The sequence below is a fragment of the Phoca vitulina genome, unplaced genomic scaffold (genome assembly GCF_004348235.1).
Source record: "Phoca vitulina isolate PV1807 unplaced genomic scaffold, GSC_HSeal_1.0 scaffold23, whole genome shotgun sequence".
NCBI lineage: Eukaryota > Metazoa > Chordata > Mammalia > Carnivora > Phocidae > Phoca > Phoca vitulina.
In genome coordinates this window covers 22,516,561-22,537,391 of record NW_022589726.1, presented here as the reverse complement: position 1 = coordinate 22,537,391, position 20,831 = coordinate 22,516,561, and the positions used below count along the sequence as shown (strand labels likewise).

At 36.2% G+C, this 20,831-nt stretch overlaps 1 protein-coding gene across 4 annotated transcripts in view; it reads right to left on the bottom strand.

The window, feature by feature from the left end:
• The window catches only part of SENP1 (SUMO specific peptidase 1), a 49,562-nt gene that overhangs the window by 14,134 nt on the left and 14,597 nt on the right, over nucleotides 1-20,831 (bottom strand). For all 4 annotated transcript variants that reach the window (XM_032420265.1, XM_032420264.1, XM_032420263.1 and 1 more), the window contains 8 exons: nucleotides 18,077-18,248; nucleotides 11,761-11,864; nucleotides 11,392-11,678; nucleotides 9,199-9,253; nucleotides 5,304-5,342; nucleotides 4,355-4,439; nucleotides 3,968-4,123; nucleotides 2,961-3,092 (listed from right to left, as the gene is read on the bottom strand). In XM_032420265.1, the coding sequence (XP_032276156.1) occupies nucleotides 2,961-3,092; nucleotides 3,968-4,123; nucleotides 4,355-4,439; nucleotides 5,304-5,342; nucleotides 9,199-9,253; nucleotides 11,392-11,678; nucleotides 11,761-11,864; nucleotides 18,077-18,248 (1,030 nt within the window). The remainder of the gene's footprint in view (nucleotides 1-2,960; nucleotides 3,093-3,967; nucleotides 4,124-4,354; nucleotides 4,440-5,303; nucleotides 5,343-9,198; nucleotides 9,254-11,391; nucleotides 11,679-11,760; nucleotides 11,865-18,076; nucleotides 18,249-20,831) is intronic.

Here is a 20,831-nt window from a genome sequence, read left to right as displayed (position 1 = left end):
TCAATCATTAGTCCTTTAAAGCTATACAGAATCTATTCATCTATACATAAATCCATTCATGAAAACATGTTTGAAAGCCTATTTTATAAACAAGCAATGCAGCCTACTCTTTTAGGAAAGAGACAAGAGAAAGGGTAGCCTAATGGCTTTCTGCACATATTCCAAATATAGGACTTCTGAATTTTATTTTCCTTATAAACTAAATCTGATCCCTTTCACTTCCAGGATCTTATATTCCTTGTCTATAAAATGGTAAGAATAATATGCCAGTCACCTTATTTTGGAGAAAGATTTAAAAGCAGCTTATAAAACTGATAGGAGATACAGAAAGAAAAGAAATGGTTATTAATGAAAATATCTATTTAAGGGAAGAACAGGATTAAAGAGAGCACAAAATACTTGCAAAAGATGACTCAGAATTCACAACTGAGAAAAAGAATTATGTATTTTTAAATGAATATGAATACTTGAGGATATCTACTAACTCCTCATCAGAATGTTAGCTTCCCAAAGACAGTAACTTTGAAAGCCTGAGAAGTACAGTACTTTGAAAATGGTGCTTTCCAAAACAGTTATCATCACGGACATGTGAATTGGTACCTGCTCTCAAGGTTAACATTCTAAACTCAGAACACAAGTAATTCCCACAAAAGTTATGGGTAGGTGTGGTAGAGATAAAGTAGAAAAGGAATCTTTCCTTCTCCTCGACTTTTCTGAATAATGTAATTTCCATGAACTTTGCTTGCTAAAAATCCAATCTTTGATGGGCCAAGGGAATGGAAAACATACCCTGATGAATGCTGCCTCTGTAAGGGATCTCACCAAGGTAACTGCCACAGTAAACAGCAGGGACTCAGCTCATACCCTACTCATTGCTGCCCTCTAGGAGGCTCTGCATAATTTACAATGAATGGGCTACAATCACTATAGAATAACTGATCCCTTCCCATTTAGCAGTGGCAGGCAGAAACTGGCAAGAAACCACAGATTAATGTCTTCAAATCAAAAACATTTAATTGATGGATACTTTTGACTGCCCTTGATTTCCATTTTGCACTTTGATCTAGTGAACTTTTTTTTTTCCTGTTATGTGATCCAATGTTCTAATATCACTATTCTGAGCCAGAAGAAGCAAGGGTGATTTCCCCTAATGCAAGACAGTATCAAACCATACCTTCCTTACCATTCTTGGTCAAAGATATTATTCAGGGAATGATGAACTTCTGAAACCTATAATTTATTTTATTTTATTTTTTAAGAGTTTATTTATTTATTTGACAGTAAGCAAACACAAACAGAGGGAGCAGCAGAGGGAGAGGAAGAAGCAGGCTCCCCACTGAGCAGGGAACCTGATGTGGGGCTCAGTCCCAGGACCCTGAGATCATGACCTGAGCCGAAGACAGCTGCTTAACCAACTGAGCCACCCAGGCACCCCTGAAATCTATATTTTAGAAGCTGATCAGTGGCAAAGAGAATGGGGCTAGTCTAGCTGCCCCCAGAGAAAATCAACATGCTGGGCATGGCATATGGCTCTCAAATTCTATACATCTAACCCTAAGACAGGATCCAATTTAGGATTCTGAGGCAGTATAATATAACAGATAAGACTCAATGTTTGGGGCTAAATTCTGGCTCTGCTACTTACTGGCCATATAACCTTGAAAGTTTCTTAATCTTTCCATGCTTTGTTTCTTCATCTATAAAATAGAAATGGTTAAACTACAGTGTATACCTCCAAGGTTTGTGGTGACTATTATATGAATAGAACACATAAAACACTTACAATAGTGCCCAACATGATGTAAATGCTCAATAAATGTTAGCAAATATTATTATTTGGAAGATCCTAAGCATACAAGACCAGATTATAGATATCTAGAATATCTAGTGCTTATTATACTGAATATCTAAAAATCTTCCACAGCTGTAAAGTTTTGAGTATACCCAAAATATCAGGCAGGGATGCTTCTACTGGGCCTAAGAAAGGAAGCAAGCAGTTAGAGAAAAAAACGCAACCCTGCTCTCTTCTTTTGCTGTGAAAAATATCCTTCTGAAATAAAACAGGCTCCTCCAGGTTTAAGAATGGGGACAGATTAGTTAAAAGACTGTAGTGTAATTAATCTACTTAAAATTATTGGCAGGAGCTGAGGGCCATAGCTTTCTTTCAACCCAGTACATCAAATATTTAATAATATAGCTTTTTCAATATCAGTATATTTAATAACATAGCCTTTTCTTTTTTTTTTTTTAAAGATTTTATTCATTTATTCGACAGAGAGAGACACAGCGAGAGAGGGGACACAAGCAGGGGGAGTGGGAGAGGGAGAAGCAGGCTTCCCGCCGAGCAAGGAGCCCGATGTGGGACTCGATCCCAGGACCCCGGGACCATGACCTGAGCCGAAGGCAGACGCCCAACAACTGAGCCACCCAGGCGCCCAACATAGCCTTTTCAATATCATATATAAATGTAGGCTATTTTAGAAAGCTTACCTCTCATAACCTAGGTGACCTAGAACAAGTACCGATGAAAAAGGAAATAGAAATGGAAGCCCTGATGGAAATCCCAAAGTTCTCTTTCATGCTGCATCATAGTCAGAGCTATTAAATATTTGCTCAGAAGATGTGAACTGCAGGCTAGGTGCCTTAAAAAGAGTGAGATTGAATGTCCTCTCCCTCAGTGTCTAAATCTTCCATACATAACAAGGTAAATCAGCAGTTCTCAGGTATATTAAAGGTATATTAAAAAAGGTATATTAAAAAAAAATCAACTGAGGTACTTGTTTAAAATGCGTTTCTCCACCACACTGTCTCATACTCAGGAGAATGGACAAACCTAGGAGAGCCGATTCTATGTAGGTCATCTGAGGACCACACTTTGAGAAACAGTAAGATAATGCCTTGATTTAGTTTCCACTTAATGCTCACTTACTATCTGAATATAAAAACAGGTGCGAGATTACCTCATCATTGAGCCAGTTCAGATGGTTTAGAGTTTGAATATCTTTGCGTGTAATGGTCAAGCGGAATGCTTCACTCAGAACTTCATCCTGGTTACCATTACGAAATACATTCTTTATTTCTTTCTCCATTTCCTAGGGAACCAAGAGGTACCAGAGATGAAGCCTACACAGCTACAGACACACTAAATTTCTCACCATGCCCCATATAATCCCCAGACTATATTTATCAGTAATCAACTGTTCACTCCTAACATTTTGGTTTGGTTTCTATTCCTTCCAGTAATCTCCTGGGTTACTTCCTTTCATCCTGTCTTGTCCTCCCTTCTCATTTGCAGCACAACATTTCAGACCCTTCTTTCTTTTATTCCTAAGTCTGAAATAACCTTCTGCTATCAAATTTTCTAAGTCCACAAGAAGACCTAATTATATTTCGTATCTTTGGTCCGCACAATTTCCTAATAAACAGAATCTTTCCCAAAAGGTAGGAAGGGGATAAAGATAGTGTCTTCAGACACATTTTCCTAGAAAAATTTGGGCTTTTTAAATGTAAATTTTGGAATCCAGCACAACTACAATAAATGTGTTATACTTACCAGCTATATGATAGTTTTTCAAACAGGAGAATGGATTAAGGAACAGATTATCTTAAAATGTACGAAGATTTTTATATAGATTTTTTACTACTTAAAAAAAATAGTAAGCCTCAGCTTACTATTTGATGTCAAACTATTGTACACATACATTAGAAGTAAAAATGTACATAAAATGAAGCACAAATTAAATTTTTTTTCACTGAAGTCGTGAAAAGCCACCCACAATTCTTTCCTCAATTTCCAATAATCCTTTAAAAAGAAAGCCAAGATTGGTATTGTAATACAAATGAAAGCAGGGGTATGCAATACAATTTAAATGCCAGGTGTGTTCTATTACTTCTATGTTTGAAATTCATTCAAAGTATTTTTTATAAACACACTTGCTAGCACAACAATCTGTAGTATGTAATTTACCTCTGTGATTTCAGGAAATTCATCTTCACTATCAGTTAATTTATGACCTTTCTTTTCTGTTTCTTGGCTGATCGTGACAGGGATCTCCTTTTCAAGTGGCACACGAAGATGCAGTTCTACTGAATCATGTACTGAGTGTTCCTGTTCCTGTAATCTCTGCAAAAAAGAACTTTAGAATAAGTGGGATAAGGAAAACTACTACTTGTCTACATACACTGAGTAGGACCAGCTGGAGAGACTAAGGACATACACTAATCATATAATGCTATGCTACCATAACATCTTGCAATTACAATAGCTTTGATCCCAAATCCAGGTAATCTTCCAAATTAGTTTCAGCTTGGATGTGCTATTTACTTACAACCTTATCCCCAGTTTTTTGTTTACCTGGTTTTGAAGCTGTAATGCCAGTGCTTTCTGCTCTTCAATATGGCGCAATCTCTCCCGTGCTCGAGAATCATAAACACTAGTTCTAGGAAATGAAAAGGAACAGGACAAAAATGCAGACCACCATCTTAGCATCAGGCACATTGTTAATGCACAATGAACATTAAATATAAAACCCTCATACAGAAAATCTAAAATCCTTACACTAAACTTATCGCTACACTACACTTATATTTTAAGACAGAGTGAAACCATATGGTGTTTTTAAAATTATCCTATTTTTATTGAAATGATGAAAATTATTAGTTTATTGCTAAATGTGAACAGGTGACTTTTGTGGATATTTGTAAATACATAGTTTTGTTTTTTTTTTTTTTAAAGCATGCTTCTAAGATTACAGAGAAACTAAAGCTTCATTCTAGAAACCCAAAAATGAGACTGTATCCCAAAGGAGCAAATAATACAAGATATCATTGAGGTTTCAATTCAAATATTTATGATCCAAAAGAAAAAATATGAGTTTATTTTTTTTCTCTAAAAAAATGAACAAGACCAGGGATTTGGATAACTCCAAGTGAGTTATTGAAACTGGAGACTAAAAACTCAGTAATTTTGCAAACTCCAGAAATGTGAATTATTCACTAAATTAGTTTTATCAATGTGACAATAAGGGCATTTATTTTCCTTTCTATGTAATATCTAACTTTGAAAATTTTCCAATTCAATTTAGTTTCAGCAATTGTTACATATTTAATAAACCTGAGCACAGAAATGTCCCAACCCCAATAGAATTCTAAAAACCCAACAACTTAAAAGTTGTTTTATAAATAAACATTAAGTAGGGAATCTTTACTGATTAAATGTAGGTAGGGTGATTGGCTAATTGACTACTTCTAACTGGAAAGGAAGTGATGGAGAAGGAAAAATGATACCAAAAATAACAACTTACAATTCTTTGATCCACAGCTCTGCCTGGAAAAAAGTAGGACTATGGGTGGGGAAAAAATATGACAAATGAGCAGGAGGCTTATAAGAAAATTCAAATATTTTCACCAAGAAAACCAATCATTTAAATAATTTACAAGAATGCTTTATATGTATGCAATAAATAAAAAGTCAAAAATTACATAAGATAATTGCAACTAGGAACTAAAGGAATACAAGTATGAGTCATTTGCACACATACTAGTTAAAAAGATGACCCAAAGTTCAGCAGAGAAATTAACTGTAACATAGCCCTTTACTTGCACGAGAGACCAACACGATGTGAAAGAGTATATCACTTGCCAAGAGAATATATTAAGCTAGAACATTACTCCTCCCAAATGGTTCAGATTAACAGATTTATTAATGATTTAGTCAAATCTTGGACTTCTTGTCAGTCTACTTGAATCAAAATATTTTCAACCAAATCATACTGGACACTGAAAATCCCCACCCACACAAGAGTCCATATCAAATGGCTAGTGAGCCAATGAATCAAAGTGGAAAATCAGCAATACAACTCCACTCCAAAGATGAGCGACCAATTCTATTCCACACAGCTCTTGCTGACAGTCCAAATGAATAATGCTTAGCAAAAGACTCCCAGGCATGTTCTCTCTCCTAGAGCCTCTTGTTCTTCTCAAATGTCCTCATCTCCTTGCCAATCCCTAACTGATGGATCTCTCACAGAAGCAAACAGAAGAGTGAACACTTTTCCAAAGAAAACTCTTAGATACATAGAACAAGTAAAGAGAACAAAGCATTAAATTGAGAGTTAAGAGACCTGGATCTCCTGGAGTGGTCCCTGATTCACTTTGTGACTTTGACCAAGTCACTTCATTTCCATGGGTCTTAGTTCCAGATTTGTAAAATATGGAAATCAGAGTCCCTTTCAGTTCTTCAACTGCTACAGTCTGTCCTAGTAAAGGCAAGAAAAAGGACTCAAGAGGGTATCCCTTGCTCCTTAGCCTACCTTTTGGAATCAGTATTCCCAATCATCCTTAGACTAGGGTTTGGCAATGAAAATGCTGTTCTATTGCCTCCCCACTGTCACTGAGGTTAATAAAGGGAAAACACACAAGTAGTGGCTTACACCCTTGGCACAGTGAATATGATGTAACAACCAAGACAGAAAGCCACAGAGATCAGTGGTAGCACTGTGAGGGGCCTACTGTGTGACACTAAAAACAAATAAACATGAAAACACATTTACTGCACAATATAAAGAAGTGACAAGAATTGCCCAGAATTTCATGGTATTGGATCATGCTATTGAAATTCGTCTGCTTCCTTATTAGACCATAAGCTTAATGAGGATAGGAATTTTTGTGTTTTGTACTTACTACCATATCCTCTGCACCAAGAATAGTGCTTGGCAGACAGCAGGTACTCAGTGCTTCCTGAATAAATGAATACTGTAAGGGAAAAGTACTGCTCTTCAATGGATCAAGGTATTTGCTGGCGTAGGAAAGTAAAATGCAAGGGAAAAAGCAAAATCCTTTTGCTTTTCAAAGAGATTATACATTATTTTTCATATGACTGAAGCATACAGTAATAACTAAAACAACTTAGGAGCACCTACTCAGTGCTCTGTGTGAAATTCTGCTTTAGAGGTTTTCTAGGAGTTAAGCCTCATGATAATTCTCATACTAGTTAAACCTCAATATAATATGTAATAAGGAATTATTACTTATAGTGCACAGAAAAGGAAATTAAGGTTCAGAGGATAATCTGTTTTGGAAGTCAGGATTAGAAACTATGTCTGTCCAATTCCAAAGACTGTGTTTTCTAACTCTTGCAATGTGCCTTTCAATAAACCAAAGCCTTAAACCAATAGGGAGATGATGAGTACTTGAGCTGCTCAAGAGAGCATTTGAGGCTTTCTAGGAAATGCATGTTTAACAAAGATTTGTTTACTAAGTGCCCATCGTGTGCCAGGCATTATGATCAACATTAGGTGATTAGTGCAAAGGTATTATTAATGAACAAGATATAGGGATAAAAGTACTGGAAGAAAAGGCTAATGCTATCTGGAGGAGTCAGAGAAATGTCTTGAGGAGAAAATAACACCTGAATCAGATTCTGCGAAGCAAAACAAGAGTTTAACAAGTGGACAAGGAGAGAAAGAAAATTCCAGGGGTTAGGATCAGCATGTACAATGGCACAAAAACAGGAAACAGCATGGCATGTTCTGGGAAATAAGGGCAGATCTTCAATGCTACACCTTAACCAAGAGGCAGTAGTGGGAGATTAAGAATAAAAAGCCAATCAACCAAGCCTTGGGAGAGCAGGCTCCAACTGCAATAAACAGCATTATTTAATCAGCCTTCCCCAATAGACCATTTCTCCCTCCATCTCATTCTTCAGGCATCACTAAGAGAAATCTTCCATAAAGGAAAGGCACACTGGGTAAAGAGCCATTAAAGAACTAAAAGCACTCTTTACATGAGACCGACTTTTTCCCAAGAAAGAATACCTACTTTTGTGTATATGTGTGAAAACACTTTTATAAGTGCTTTTTGTGTATGTTAACCTTCACGCAATTCAATAAATAGTAAGGTATTAATACTAGTATTTTTATTGATAAGGAAACTAAGGTTCAGAAGAGTAACTTGTCCAAAGTTACATGATGCCTGGACAAGATCAAAACCCAGGTCTGACTCAAGAAAAAAAATGTATAAAGAATAAGAACTCCAAACTGTAAAGTCTCCTTGAGAAAGTACAACAGAGAATTTTTCTTTAAAAATCTAAAATTCAGGACATATAGGAGAGCCACAAAGAAGTATAGAAACTGAGATGAGAAAGAACATTTCATTATCCCTAATTCCTCAAAGCAAAACTGATACTATTATCATTTCAGCAATTGAAACAGCAATGGCAAAGAAACTATGATCTAAGTAGTAACCGACTGAATTACAGAGCAAAAAGTTTCATATAGAAGTCAAGTATCATATAGAAGATCACATTTGAATTGAGACTTAAAAGACAAGAAAGAGACTCCTGCTTCTTTAGATAGACAAGTTGAGGTGGGGGCGGGGGGGTACATACCAGGCAGAAGGAACACTGACTATGAAGGTAAGTAAGTACATATTATATTATAGTTCAGCATGTAATAAACACACAAAAGAGTCCCATCTTCCCATATGGCTCCTCCTCTCATCTCCATCACGCCTCCCCTCAAATGTTCCTTATCAGACTTGGCATGACCACCCAGATAATCTGTGCCCCCTTAACCCTGTCTATATGTTACCCTGCTTTATTTTTTTTCACATTTATCACTACCAGACATATATGTTTATCTATTTGTTCATTATTTGTCCCCCATCTTTTTCCTTACACCTCTTATAACCAGAATGTAAGCTCCTTGAGTGCAGGGCTTTCATTTTGTTCACTGCTATTAGCCTCAGTGTGTGTATTAGGACCTGGCACACGTAAGTTATCAATTAATACTTGTTAAAGGAAAGAACATGTGATAGGAAGTGAGGCATGTGGAGGAAATGTTTTGTATACCATATTAAGGAGTTTGGGCTTGACTCTATGTCTGATAGCCCACTCTTGTGGGAATTTAATGAATAATCAGATGTGCATTTTTAAAAGACCACTCTGGTTGCAGAATGGAAGATGTAAAAGAACAGGCAAAGAATGGATCTGAGAACATGGTGGAAGATGGAATGAAGCACAACAAGGATGCCAGAGGAAGAAGACCAATTTGAAAGTCACTGAAATAATTCAAATAACACAGGCAAGAGGTCTGAACTGAGGCAGTCTGACTTTTATATTATGTAACTCTTAGTGAAGAAATTGTGATTAAAGAGAAGAAAAAGAAAATATGTCAAGAATGTCCTTTTTCCAAAGCTTACCTGGGAGTTGGAGTCTGGGAATCTTTCACTTTGAGTAAAATCACAGAGTCTGATCCTAAAAAAGAAACACAAGAGCATATCATTATTAATAAAATCCTACACAGTTATACACTCTAGATGTTTGTAGTCTAAGTTCCCATACTTTGTTATATTCTATTTTCACAAAAATAATGCAGCATAAGGACAAAGGTAGGATGGAAGAGAAAGAGAGGCAGGTCCATTTTCACTGAGCCAGAAACAGGGCTTAGTGAAGAGCTTGCCTCACAAAGAAAGCAGTCATTCTTAAATACAAGTATATATGCCCTTCATCATCTACTCCTCGGCTGTGCTTGATTCCTGTGCTGCAGCTTTCTGTTCCTGGGGAACAAGAACAAGCCAAGATTTCTCAAAAGTCTTTAGTTCATGAACTATCATGAGACTGAATAAGGTGAAAGAAGGGAGGGGGAACGGAAAGTAGAAAGATAACTACAGAAGTAGCAGAGTCTAAAAAGTACAAATTCTCTCATTTCATCATTTATTTTCGGTGTTGATAAAGGCAGGAATTGTGTCCTTCTAGAGGATCATGTCCTAATCTAAATGATTAGAACCTCATTTAGAATATTTATTAAATGGTACAAGAAAGTAATGAAACACTTCAATGTACTACAGTATATTTCAGTTTAGTTGCATCTAAGCCTTTGTCATACAACTTATGTTTCTGAGGTTAAAGGCTTTTTTTAATGGTAGTTCCCAGTAAACCATCTCACAAAATTTTATAAAGGTTTTCATGAATACGTGTAGCTATATAATGATGCCACCAACAATTTTAATCCCCAGGCGAAAATTTTAAGAAAGTGAGGAATATCTTTAAAAAAAGAAACAAAACAACAAACAATCTGAGGAAGGAGGGAAGAGCCTTAGAGATTGATCTATCAAAAGATCCCTAATGTCGGGTGCCTGGGTGGCTCAGTTGGTTAAGCGACTGCCTTCGGCTCAGGTCATGATCCTGGAGTCCCGGGATCGAGTTCCGCATCAGGCTCCCTGCTCAGCAGGGAGTCTGCTTCTCCCTCTGACCCTCCCCCGTCTCATGTGCTCTCTCTCTCTCTCTCTCTCATTCTCTCTCAAATAAATAAATAAAATCTTTAAAAAAAAAAATCCCTAATGTCTAACCACTTAAGCTAAAACTTAAGTTATATACCTAAATACATACTATCATAAATACACACAACACATAACTAAAGAAGGGGAAAACTAAGCAAACAAAGAAAATTATAGAAAACCTTCATTAACTGGAATGCTAAGAGTCTGGCTTTTTTGGTTAGCTGAAAATTAGGTAGAAAACTCTTTTCAGGGCACCTGGGTGGCTCAGTCGGTTAAGCGTCTGCCTTCGGCTCGGGTCATGATCCCAGGGTCCTGGGATCAAGCCCTGCATCGGGCTCCCTGCTCAGCAGGGAGTCTGCTTCTCCCTCTGACCCTACTCCCTCTTGTGCTCTCTCTCTCTCACTCTCTCTCTCTCTGAAATAAATAAAATCTTTAAAAAGCAAATGAAAAAACCTCTTTTCGTTTCTGAAATTTGCTGATGACCATTCTAAAACCATAAACCTACTATATAGGTTTTTTAAGTATTACCTGGTTAAGAACTTTTACTTCAATACTTAATTGATGTTCCAAAACTCTTAGAACTTCAGAGTACTTAATGGTCAATGTAAAGTACTAAAAACAGAGAAAGTACTGAAGTAATTGGGCTGACTGTGCTCTGACTCTAGACTCTGCTCAGGAAGTTAATTTTTTAGGTAAAATATATGAAATCATTTGCATCTCCATGTAAGAAAAAAGTAAGTTACTTGCAGGTTTAGTTTATTTGTGGTATAGCTAACTGAATTATATGTATTTAAAGTTTCTTATATGTTAATTAAGTTACATGCATATTACAACCTTGCCTATGATTCACACAGATCCCATAAACAGTTAACTGGCTATTAGGATTGAAAATATAGTTATACAGGGTGCCTGGGTGGCTCAGTTGGTTAAGCGACTGCCTTCGGCTCAGGTCATGATCCTGGAGTCCCGGGATCGAGTCCCGCATCAGGCTCCCTGCTCGGTGGGGAGTCTGCTTCTCCCTCTGACCTTCCCCCCTCTCATGCGCACTCTCTCTCTCTCAAATAAATAAAATCTTTAAAAAAAGAAAATATAGTTATACAAAACCAATTTTACCTTCTGATTGTGTATTTGAAGCTGGTAAGTTATCTGGCTGATGTAGAAGAGAGTGGTGATGTTGGGGTTGATGGAGAGGATCAGAATCTTTGGATCCAAATGCCACAACATCTGGGGCATAAGACGATAAGGAATACACATTGTGGGACAGTTGTTCCTGGGTAGTTAAAATGCTAGCAGATCCAGATGATGAAGTATCAGAGCCAATGATCTGAGCTGCACAAGAGTTTCCATTTCTAAACAGTGGGTCTTTCAAAGTACTCTTACTGGAACTAAGACATCGAGACCTAGCAAGAGAAGAATATAGTTTCAATATCAAATAATAAAATGTAGAATTAAATTCATTTGAAATATGTTTCTGTGACTCACAGGTGTAAAGGAAAATGTGTGGTGGGTTTGGCTACAGAAAACTGTTTCCCTGTGACCATCTGTAGCAGCTGTCTGTAAATCTCTCTTTCTTCTTCTTGGACTGTCTATATAAAAAAAAGAAAAAAAAAAAAAGAAAAATCTTAGACACATCCAGTGAGGAAAAATTTTTTTTCAAAACAGCATCTAGAATCCCAGAAGTTCTGCCAAAGTTCAGATAGAGTCCCTCAAGATAATTAAGAATTATCATTAGGGATACTCTAGAAAATTATAAGAGGAGTTAAATGAAATAAATACCAGATAGTGTATTTTAGGAAAAAAAAAGAAAGAAAATTATGGGACACATACATAAATAACAGTGCAGACAGGCTCTAGGATATGAAACCAGAAGACCAGTAGGCAATCACTTTTGAGTCAACTGATAAAAGAGTCCCAGAAACAAAATATTTGAGGATCTCTCAATTAGGATTCCAACAAACCCTAGGAGTCCTGACATCTACTAGAAAAACCACAAGGAAGTAACCAGAATAGTCAAAATCAGAGTGGGATACCTTGCTGTTTTCTACTCTATCTAGAGTAGAAATACTCTACATTTTTAAGAGTATAAGTATTTTCCAGAGATGGTTTCCATCTCCAATATTTACTCTTCTTCCTAAGCCTAAATTCATTTATTAACTTGAATACCTACTAAGCACCACTCACTAGAGATACTGCACTGCACTGAATAAAATAGAATTCCTTTCCTTATGGAGCTTACATTACCATTAAAGGGAATGGCAAACAAGACTAGTCAGATAGCATGAAAAAACTAAAGATAAGGGAATAGAAAGTGATGGAGGAGAAAGAACAAGAACAGGTAAGACCCCTTTAAAAAGGTGATATTTCAAGAGAAACCTGTATCCGGGGAAGAGGTAAGTCACAGAAATTTGTAAAAGACTATTCCAGGCAGAGGAATAGCAAATGCAAAGGCCCTGAGACAGGTATGTGCTTGATGTGTTCAAGGAAAAGTGAGGTCAGTGTGAATCAGAAGAGCAGTAAGAAATGAGGTCACTTGGCAGAACCAGATTACATATGGACTTGTAACCACAGGAAAGCGTCTAATCTATACTGATCCCCTGAAGCAGTGGGCTGCATTCACTAAATAATATGCCCTGGTACTTTTTTTAAAAAAAACCTTATATACAGTTTAATACAACCACCCATCTTCATGAAATAATTTTAATACTTTGTGCCAGGGCTAGCGGCACCCTGCACTATGACATTTCAATATGTGCATAAGCATTTTATTCAATTATAATTATTAAAAGACTGAGTTAATCAACTATCTATGCAAAGGCAAACAGACACTAAGTTTTTTCTTCTTGATCACTGTTTGCTACATAGTAAATTTCAGTCACATTGTCACTATAATATTACTGATCTAACAAGATTCACCTTGAACTGTGAAGCATGACGACTCCTTATGAAAAAGAGCTATCCTTAAATTTGAATAGATGAGTAATAAGGTAAAATTCGTTGAACATTTGGTAGAAAAACAGACCCGAGAGAAAAAACAACTTGCAATTTTCTATATGAAGAAAATAAACTCCATTATTTTATCCCTTATACATTAATACTGTATTTAAGATGACAGCAGTCCTTTTTCCTAGTGTTTGTAAAGAGACGGTCTACAGTATTGGGCAGGCACTTCAGTGACAGCACAGGAGTGATAATGGTTAGCAGGTATACATTAATATCAATTACCAAATCTGTAGGTTTTGGCTATTGTACTGGGAAGGACATGAGTATCTGAGACATAAATTTAAAAACTGTAACTACAATAAATGCCTTTTTATTAAAAACTAAATATGTTATTATAAAGGTTCTTTAAGTAGACAGTCTGAGGAATGAAGCTTCATTACAGATTATTAGATTGTAAGAGATTGCCAGCCAACTCCATAGTGATCTATATACAGGAAAGCTGTGTTATCTGGCACTTTAATGAGTGAAATTTTTGAATACCCACCAATGTAAATTTTTTTTTTAAAGATTTTATTTATTTATTTGTCAGAGAGAAAGAGAGACAGAGGGAGCACAAGTATGAGCAGGGGGAAGGGGCAGAGGGAGAAGCAGACTCCCCGCTAAGCAGGGAGCCTGATGTGGGGCTCGAACCCAGGACCCTGGGATCATGACCTGAGCCAAAGGCAGACATTTAACTGACTGAGCCACCCAGGCGTACCCCCACCAATGTAAATTTTGACCCCACTTTCCCACTACACCAAATAACCTAATTCATAACCCACAATACAATGGGGTTAACAGTATGTTGTTTTCAGGAGTGGTAAAATGGAAGGAGTGAAGGCAAATCAGAAGAGTAATACCACCTGGATCATGGAAATTAACTCTTAATTAACCAATCATTTTAGTTCATTTCCACTGTCCTACCAAACTAGATTTTAAAAAGCTTTGACTGCATTATCACATCACAGGGAGGAAAATAAAGCAGAGAAATTGGTGTAAGAGGTTACTCTGCATACCAAGGGAATGTAAAGAAATATCCCCATCACATGAAGACTTCACAAGCACACTGAGAACAGTGACATAGAAAGGATCTTTGCTTGTGGTACCCTACAGACTTCAACTGTAAAAAGTTAAAAACACTTCTCTCCTCCCTCACATCACACGGCAAAATGGTTTTAGAATAAATTTTTATACTTCTAAATAAAACATGAAGAACCAAGGTGCCATTAAGTGACTCAGCTAAAGTAAATTATGACAAATCTAGATTAATTCAATGTAAAGAACTGATTTTTAAAAATCAATTAAACACACACAGGTCACCCACAGATATTTTCCCTAGCTTTTCAAAGAAAAGCGTCTGTCTAAGCCTGAACAACCTCACAGTCATTAGACACCATAAAATGAACAGGAATAGATGTTCTGTATTCCAAATAATTATCTGAGGTCTCTTGAAGCCTCATACTTTCAGTTTCAACTAATTTATAGTCTAAAAAAGAAATGATAGAAAAAAGGTTAAGAACTTTTCACTGTTCTACACGGTAATTTAAAGGTCACAAGAATTTATCTTCTATTTTAGGCAAAGAAAAGATAGTCCCAGCAACTCTCAAAAGAACACATATAACATCTGGCTTTACCAAAAGAAAATGCAAGAAGGTAAGTCACTTCAAACTTCAAACGCAATTCTTTTTTGGAGCATCTGGTACTATAAAGTAAAAGAAAACATCTTTCTCTGTACATTACTTATTAAACTGTTCCTACCGAGTAAGCAAATTAGGAAATTAAGAGGAAAGGAAATAATAATTGGATAATATGTTAAAGTAAAAGAAATTGGCTGATATTATGTCTTAAACATAATAAAGGACCAAGGAAAGTTTAAAACAGTATAAAGATATATAAGGTGCTGAATTCTGTTTTTTAAAAATAGATTTAAAAAATAGATTTTTTGGCAGATTCTTGCATTTAGATGCTTCTGTTAAGAGTCTCCATCATAAAACTGGTCTGTAAAATTATAAAAATTTAACAGAGAACACAAAATAAATCTTAGAAAACCAGCAAAATCTTTTGTAAATTACTCAAATAACTTCATAAATCTCCCAATTTTGATTCTGTTTAAAATGTTTATTATATAAATAAATTTCAACTATCAAAAGTGCATAATTCAACAACTTTAAGTCCAAAATTCTCGGTTATGACAAAATTGTAAAGTCTGTTTTGTTTTTAAAGAATAAAACCACCAGTGTCATCTATTAAGGAAGTCCAACATCCTAAAATGTTGCTCAATATGTTGCAGAGAAGCATGCCTGGAAGCAACATATAAGTGAAAAGAAACTATCTGAGTTTTTACTGTTTTACATTTTTAAAATCCCTAGTATTTTCTCTTTCCCAAACAGAAATCCATATCCTCTAAACAGTGTTAGTTATATTGGAGATACTCTGTATCTGTACTGTCCAATATGGTAGCCACTTAGCAACATGTCCAATATGTGTCCAATAGCCAACAGAGTATGTGGCTAATGAGTACTTGAAATGTGGCTAATGTGACTGAGAAACTAAATTTTTTATTTTAACTGAATTAATTTAAGTAGCGCATATGACTAGTGGTTACCCTATTTGACAGTACAGTTCTTTAATGATATCCTTGAACCAGCCATCAGCCAAGTGGTGGTCCAGTCACCACTTACGTATTTCCAAATTCTTCTTTATGTATTTTCTTTAAACTCCTGTTGGAAGACTGAACAATGCAGTGGTAACATCATGTTAATTTTATAGATGGCTTTAGATTCCTGAAGGTGATAAATCCAGCAGTAAAATTAAAAAATAATTTTCCTTCTTTAATATAAGCAACTGTATCTCCCTTGGAAATCCCAAATATTTCCATGGAAAATAACTTTTCCTCCACTTTGTAAGATCCTACCAGCAAATTCTTTATCCCCTGGGGGAAAAAAGTATTATATTTTAATCTAGATTATCCATACTATCCCAGACTAAATATCTAAATAATCTGTTGATACTTTGATTTAATAAAGTTTGGTCCAATATTTTGTCTTACTTATATTATATGGGTGATTCCATATTTCTATACTACAAGTGAGTCGCTTTTCATAGCAGAATATAGACCTAAAAACAACTGATTGATGCAAAATTTTCTGTATCTCTTGTTGCATGGGATAGGTTCAATCCTTGGCATCTTTTTGGCACTGTAGAAGGAAGGGGAACTCCAGCTTCATGTCCTACATGGGCCAGCCTGTGGCCTGGAGGGTTGAAAATAATCCAGCTGGCCCAAGTCCTCAGGTGGAGGTAGAAGTGAAAAGAAGAGGGGGGGAGTGGTCCAAAGGACTGTTTGGCTAGTGGGTGAATAGTGGGCTTACAATGAACACAGATAATCTTAAAAGATCCCGGTAATCTCAGCTGCAGCCACGTGAGGCAGGGGAGGGTTGGGAGGCCAATATCCAGCCACCATGCTGCTGCTGTCTCCTTCCCCACAAGTCTCTCTGGACCCCACAGGCTGCCTAGGCTCCAGCAGAAGCAACCCCAGTAATCTAAAAATATTATTTATGTAATAACCAATACATACGTGGTACTAAATTCAGTAGTACAAAAGTGAAAGATAAATCTCACTTTTATGTTGCCTCAGCTCTCATCACCAAAGCCAACTGCTGCCAGTTTCTCATCTACCCTTTCTCTACTAAATATGACTTACTACTTCTGCCACCCTCTGCTTAAAATATTTCAGATTCAGTACAAACGTAAAACCAAACAGAATGTATAGCATTTTTTTTTTTAGAATGTATAGCATTTTTACTAACCATGTCACAAATAATCACATTTTGCCACTTAAAAGATCTTCATTTCAAATTATCTAATTATTTAGCACAAAATGCTGTATTCTTGACTCCCCAGTCTGTAAGCTCCAATGGGCTGGAACCACACCGCTGTGTTGTATAACAGGATGCATACCAGACTAGACTCCAGAAGATCTGGATTGTAGGCTGGCCATGTACTAGCTGTGTGACCTCTGACCTTCACTCTCCTAATATGTATAAAATGTGGATATTACCTCATCTCTACCTATTTCACAGGATTAAAATGATTCAACATAATAATACATGTGGAAAGCATACTGGAAACTCTATATGCTACATAAATGTAAGGTATTGTTATTTATTTGTATCCTCATAGCAAGCAGTCCAAGGCTGACTAGATGCATAATAAATATTTAACAGGTACAAGCACATTCTCTACCACATAAATATATGCCATATTATATTTACAGAATTGATTTTTTTCCTTTAGGTTTACTGAATGCATATAACAACCAAAGTGTCAACAAAACATCTTTCTTTTGGGGAATATCTATGATCTCAAAAATCTTCTTGCTCATAATGAAGGGACATAAATTATTTTGCTGGCTTCTTGATTTTCTTTTTATACTGAGGGAAAATTGTCCTAATAAGAAATAAGGGCAGGTATTTTATCAAATCCAGCAAGGTTAACAGTTTTGCCACAAGAAACTCGAGTTGAGGAAGGGTCCAAAAAAGAGAGAACAGAGATAGTTTGATGTATGAGAAGTCATTTAGAAAATACTGAAAATTAAGTCTGCTGCTCAACAAGAATAGGAAACAGTAAGAGAAATGAAGTCCTGCTAAAATCTCTCTTTAATTTCTTTAGCACAGATGACGGCACTCAAAAAAGTAAGAAATAAAAAGCACAGAAAGGATTAAATGGAATGGTTAATAAACATCGAAATCAGAGGGAACGAATGGCTAAGTACAGGGAAAGATTCTAACCTTTAGCAGCCTTTGTTGCAGGTTTTCCTTACCTCTTCTGCTGTACTAACATGTCGCCTCTGAGTTTTCTTGGGGCTCAAAAGGTTTCGACGACATGAACCACTCCAAGACGGACTTGGAACAGGCTTAATAGGAAAAGATTTTTCATATGCAGACACATGGCAGTGATGGTTTGACTTTCCCGTAAAAGTGTTTGATAATCCACTAAAAAAACAAAAACAAAAACAGAGTTTGTAAGAAAAGAACAGCAAGAAAATCGAACCTAGTGATTTTTACTTTCAGGAAATAACAAAAACCACCAAAGTGTCAACAAAACCAACACCAACAGGCAGAATGAGGGATGTACCATTTGAGGGAAATATACAAGAAATGATACATGGGTTGCTGCATCCGGTTCGGCCACTTAAGAAGTCCTAGATTGCCATACTATATAATTATCAAACATCCAAAATTGTATTTCTTTGGTTCCTTTGGTCAGGAACCAAAGACCTGCGCAGTATGACAAGTACATCAGGTTAGACTTCTTCAGAAAACCTGGGTCTGAGGGATCTAACGTACACTTTCTATTTACTCGCTGCAGCCTCCTCCCACAAGTCCTTTGGAGGGAATTTTAGGATTCAATATGCAAAGATGGATAAAGCTGAAGCCTCTCAATGGAGCTTTTAAACTGAATTTTAAAATTTCCTAAAAAAACCAACAGATGGCTCCCTTCCTTCATTAAAAAATAACCAGAAGGCTTTCTCCTAGGCTACATCACTCTCGGTCAATTCTTCCGGCCTAACTACCTCCTCTGAAGGAGAATTTTGTTTTTGTTTCTTTAAACTATTTGTGCACCCCAAATAATAGAAAAAATTGGCAGGAAAAATACTTTTGTGAACTTAAAACCAAGTCTTATCTCTAAGACTAGATTAATAATTTAAAGTTCTTTCTATCTTTCTATGTGGTCTTTTTTATCTGTTACTGCCCAGCAAGTTATGAGCTACTTGCTCTCAGCATACTGAATTTTCTCTCTTTTTTTTTTTTCCTGAGGATACAGAATAGAGATACACAACCGACTAAGTTGAATTCAATGAAATCAACTCTTTAAATCAGTACATTTGGTCTGGATCCAAATGAAATCAGACTAGGTGTAAAGAAAATAAAAAAGCACTTACATACTCTCTCAAAGGGGGGAAAAAAAAGAAAAATAGAGAGACAAGTCAAGAAACAGACTCTTAATTATACAGAACAAACTAATGGTTACGAGAGAGGAGGTAGAGGTGGGAGAGACAGGTGAAACAGGTGATGGGGATTAAGGAGTGCACTTGTAATGAGCACCGGGGTAGATGTGTGGAAGTGCTGAATCACTATATTGTACACCTGAAACTAATATAACACTGTAAGTTAACTGGAATTAAAATGCAAACTTAAAAAAAAAATCACATGCTCTCTAACTCTTCAAATTACAATGGTTTCTATGTGTGTTAGAGTGGGGAAAGAAACAAGGAGTCAGAATTTCAGGAACAGGCTTATTTCCTTAGGATGGGTGGATGCCGCTACAAAAAGAAGGCAAGGGCAGTATAATTTGTCTGGTGAAGATATAATGAATTCCCCACAATGCCTTTTGCACTGATGCTTCCTAGAGTGTGTGTGTTTAATGAAAAAGACTTTCTTCTAAACAAAAAACAGTGGGAGGGCATCTTGCAATGCCAGAAAGCAAGGATGCTACCTACAATTAAAGAGGTTGGGCCAGACACAGCAGTGAGCTTGAACGAGTCCTGGTGGCCAAAACTGTGAGAATGTGAACATTAAAAGAATAATGATTGTAGTGGACTGAAACACACTGAATCTGGAATAACACTAAAAAAGAATAGAAAAATTCACCTGAACCACATGAAGTGGCTATTAAAAAAAAACAAATCTACTTTGAATACTGGTAATGAAAAAGAAAGATCTAATCCTATCTCCTGCCTTCCCAGTAGGAGATGTATTTCAGGGTAACCATACAACCCTACCTAATGAGGAAAAAAAATATCCCCTTCATAGCAGAATAACAATAAGTATGGAAGAAATGGTAACATTGGACAAGTACTATTTCATTAACTCTAATAAAACTATTATCAGGTCAAAGAAGGATAAAAGGCACAAACTTCAAGGATAAAATAAGTCCTGGGGATGTAATGTACAACATGGTGACTATAACTAATAATACTATATTGTATATTTATAAGTTGTTAAGAGAGTAGGTCTTAAAAGTTCTCATCACAAGAAAAAACTATTTTGTAACTATGACGATAGATGTTAACTAGACTTACTGTGACCATTTTGTAATATGTACAAATACTGAATCATCATGTTATATACCTGAAACTAATATAATGTATGTCAATTTCACCTCAATTTAAAAAAATTATCAGGTAAGGATTATCAATAGATATGAGTAACTATTAGGCTGATGTGAAATTGGTCGTTGATATAATGCCAAAGTATCATCATTTAGATTACATTCTAGTCATCACAAGGGGGAAAAAACTAACTGCACAAAAGGACCAGATTGTTCTCTCTCTAATCCAGAGGTCAATCCAGTATCACTAATGAGGAGAACCAGATTTGTAGGTTTTTAATGTGATATAACATAGCACCAGCTTTTATTCAAGACAAAAATCTAGTTTACAAAAACTAGAGCATAGATGACAAAATAATACTATGAGGAAGAAACCTGTCAAGTCCAAAAGGTGGAACATCATGAAGAAAAGGTCATGTCATAAGGAAAAAGGGCTGTTCTAGACTGTAAGAGACTTAAGGGCA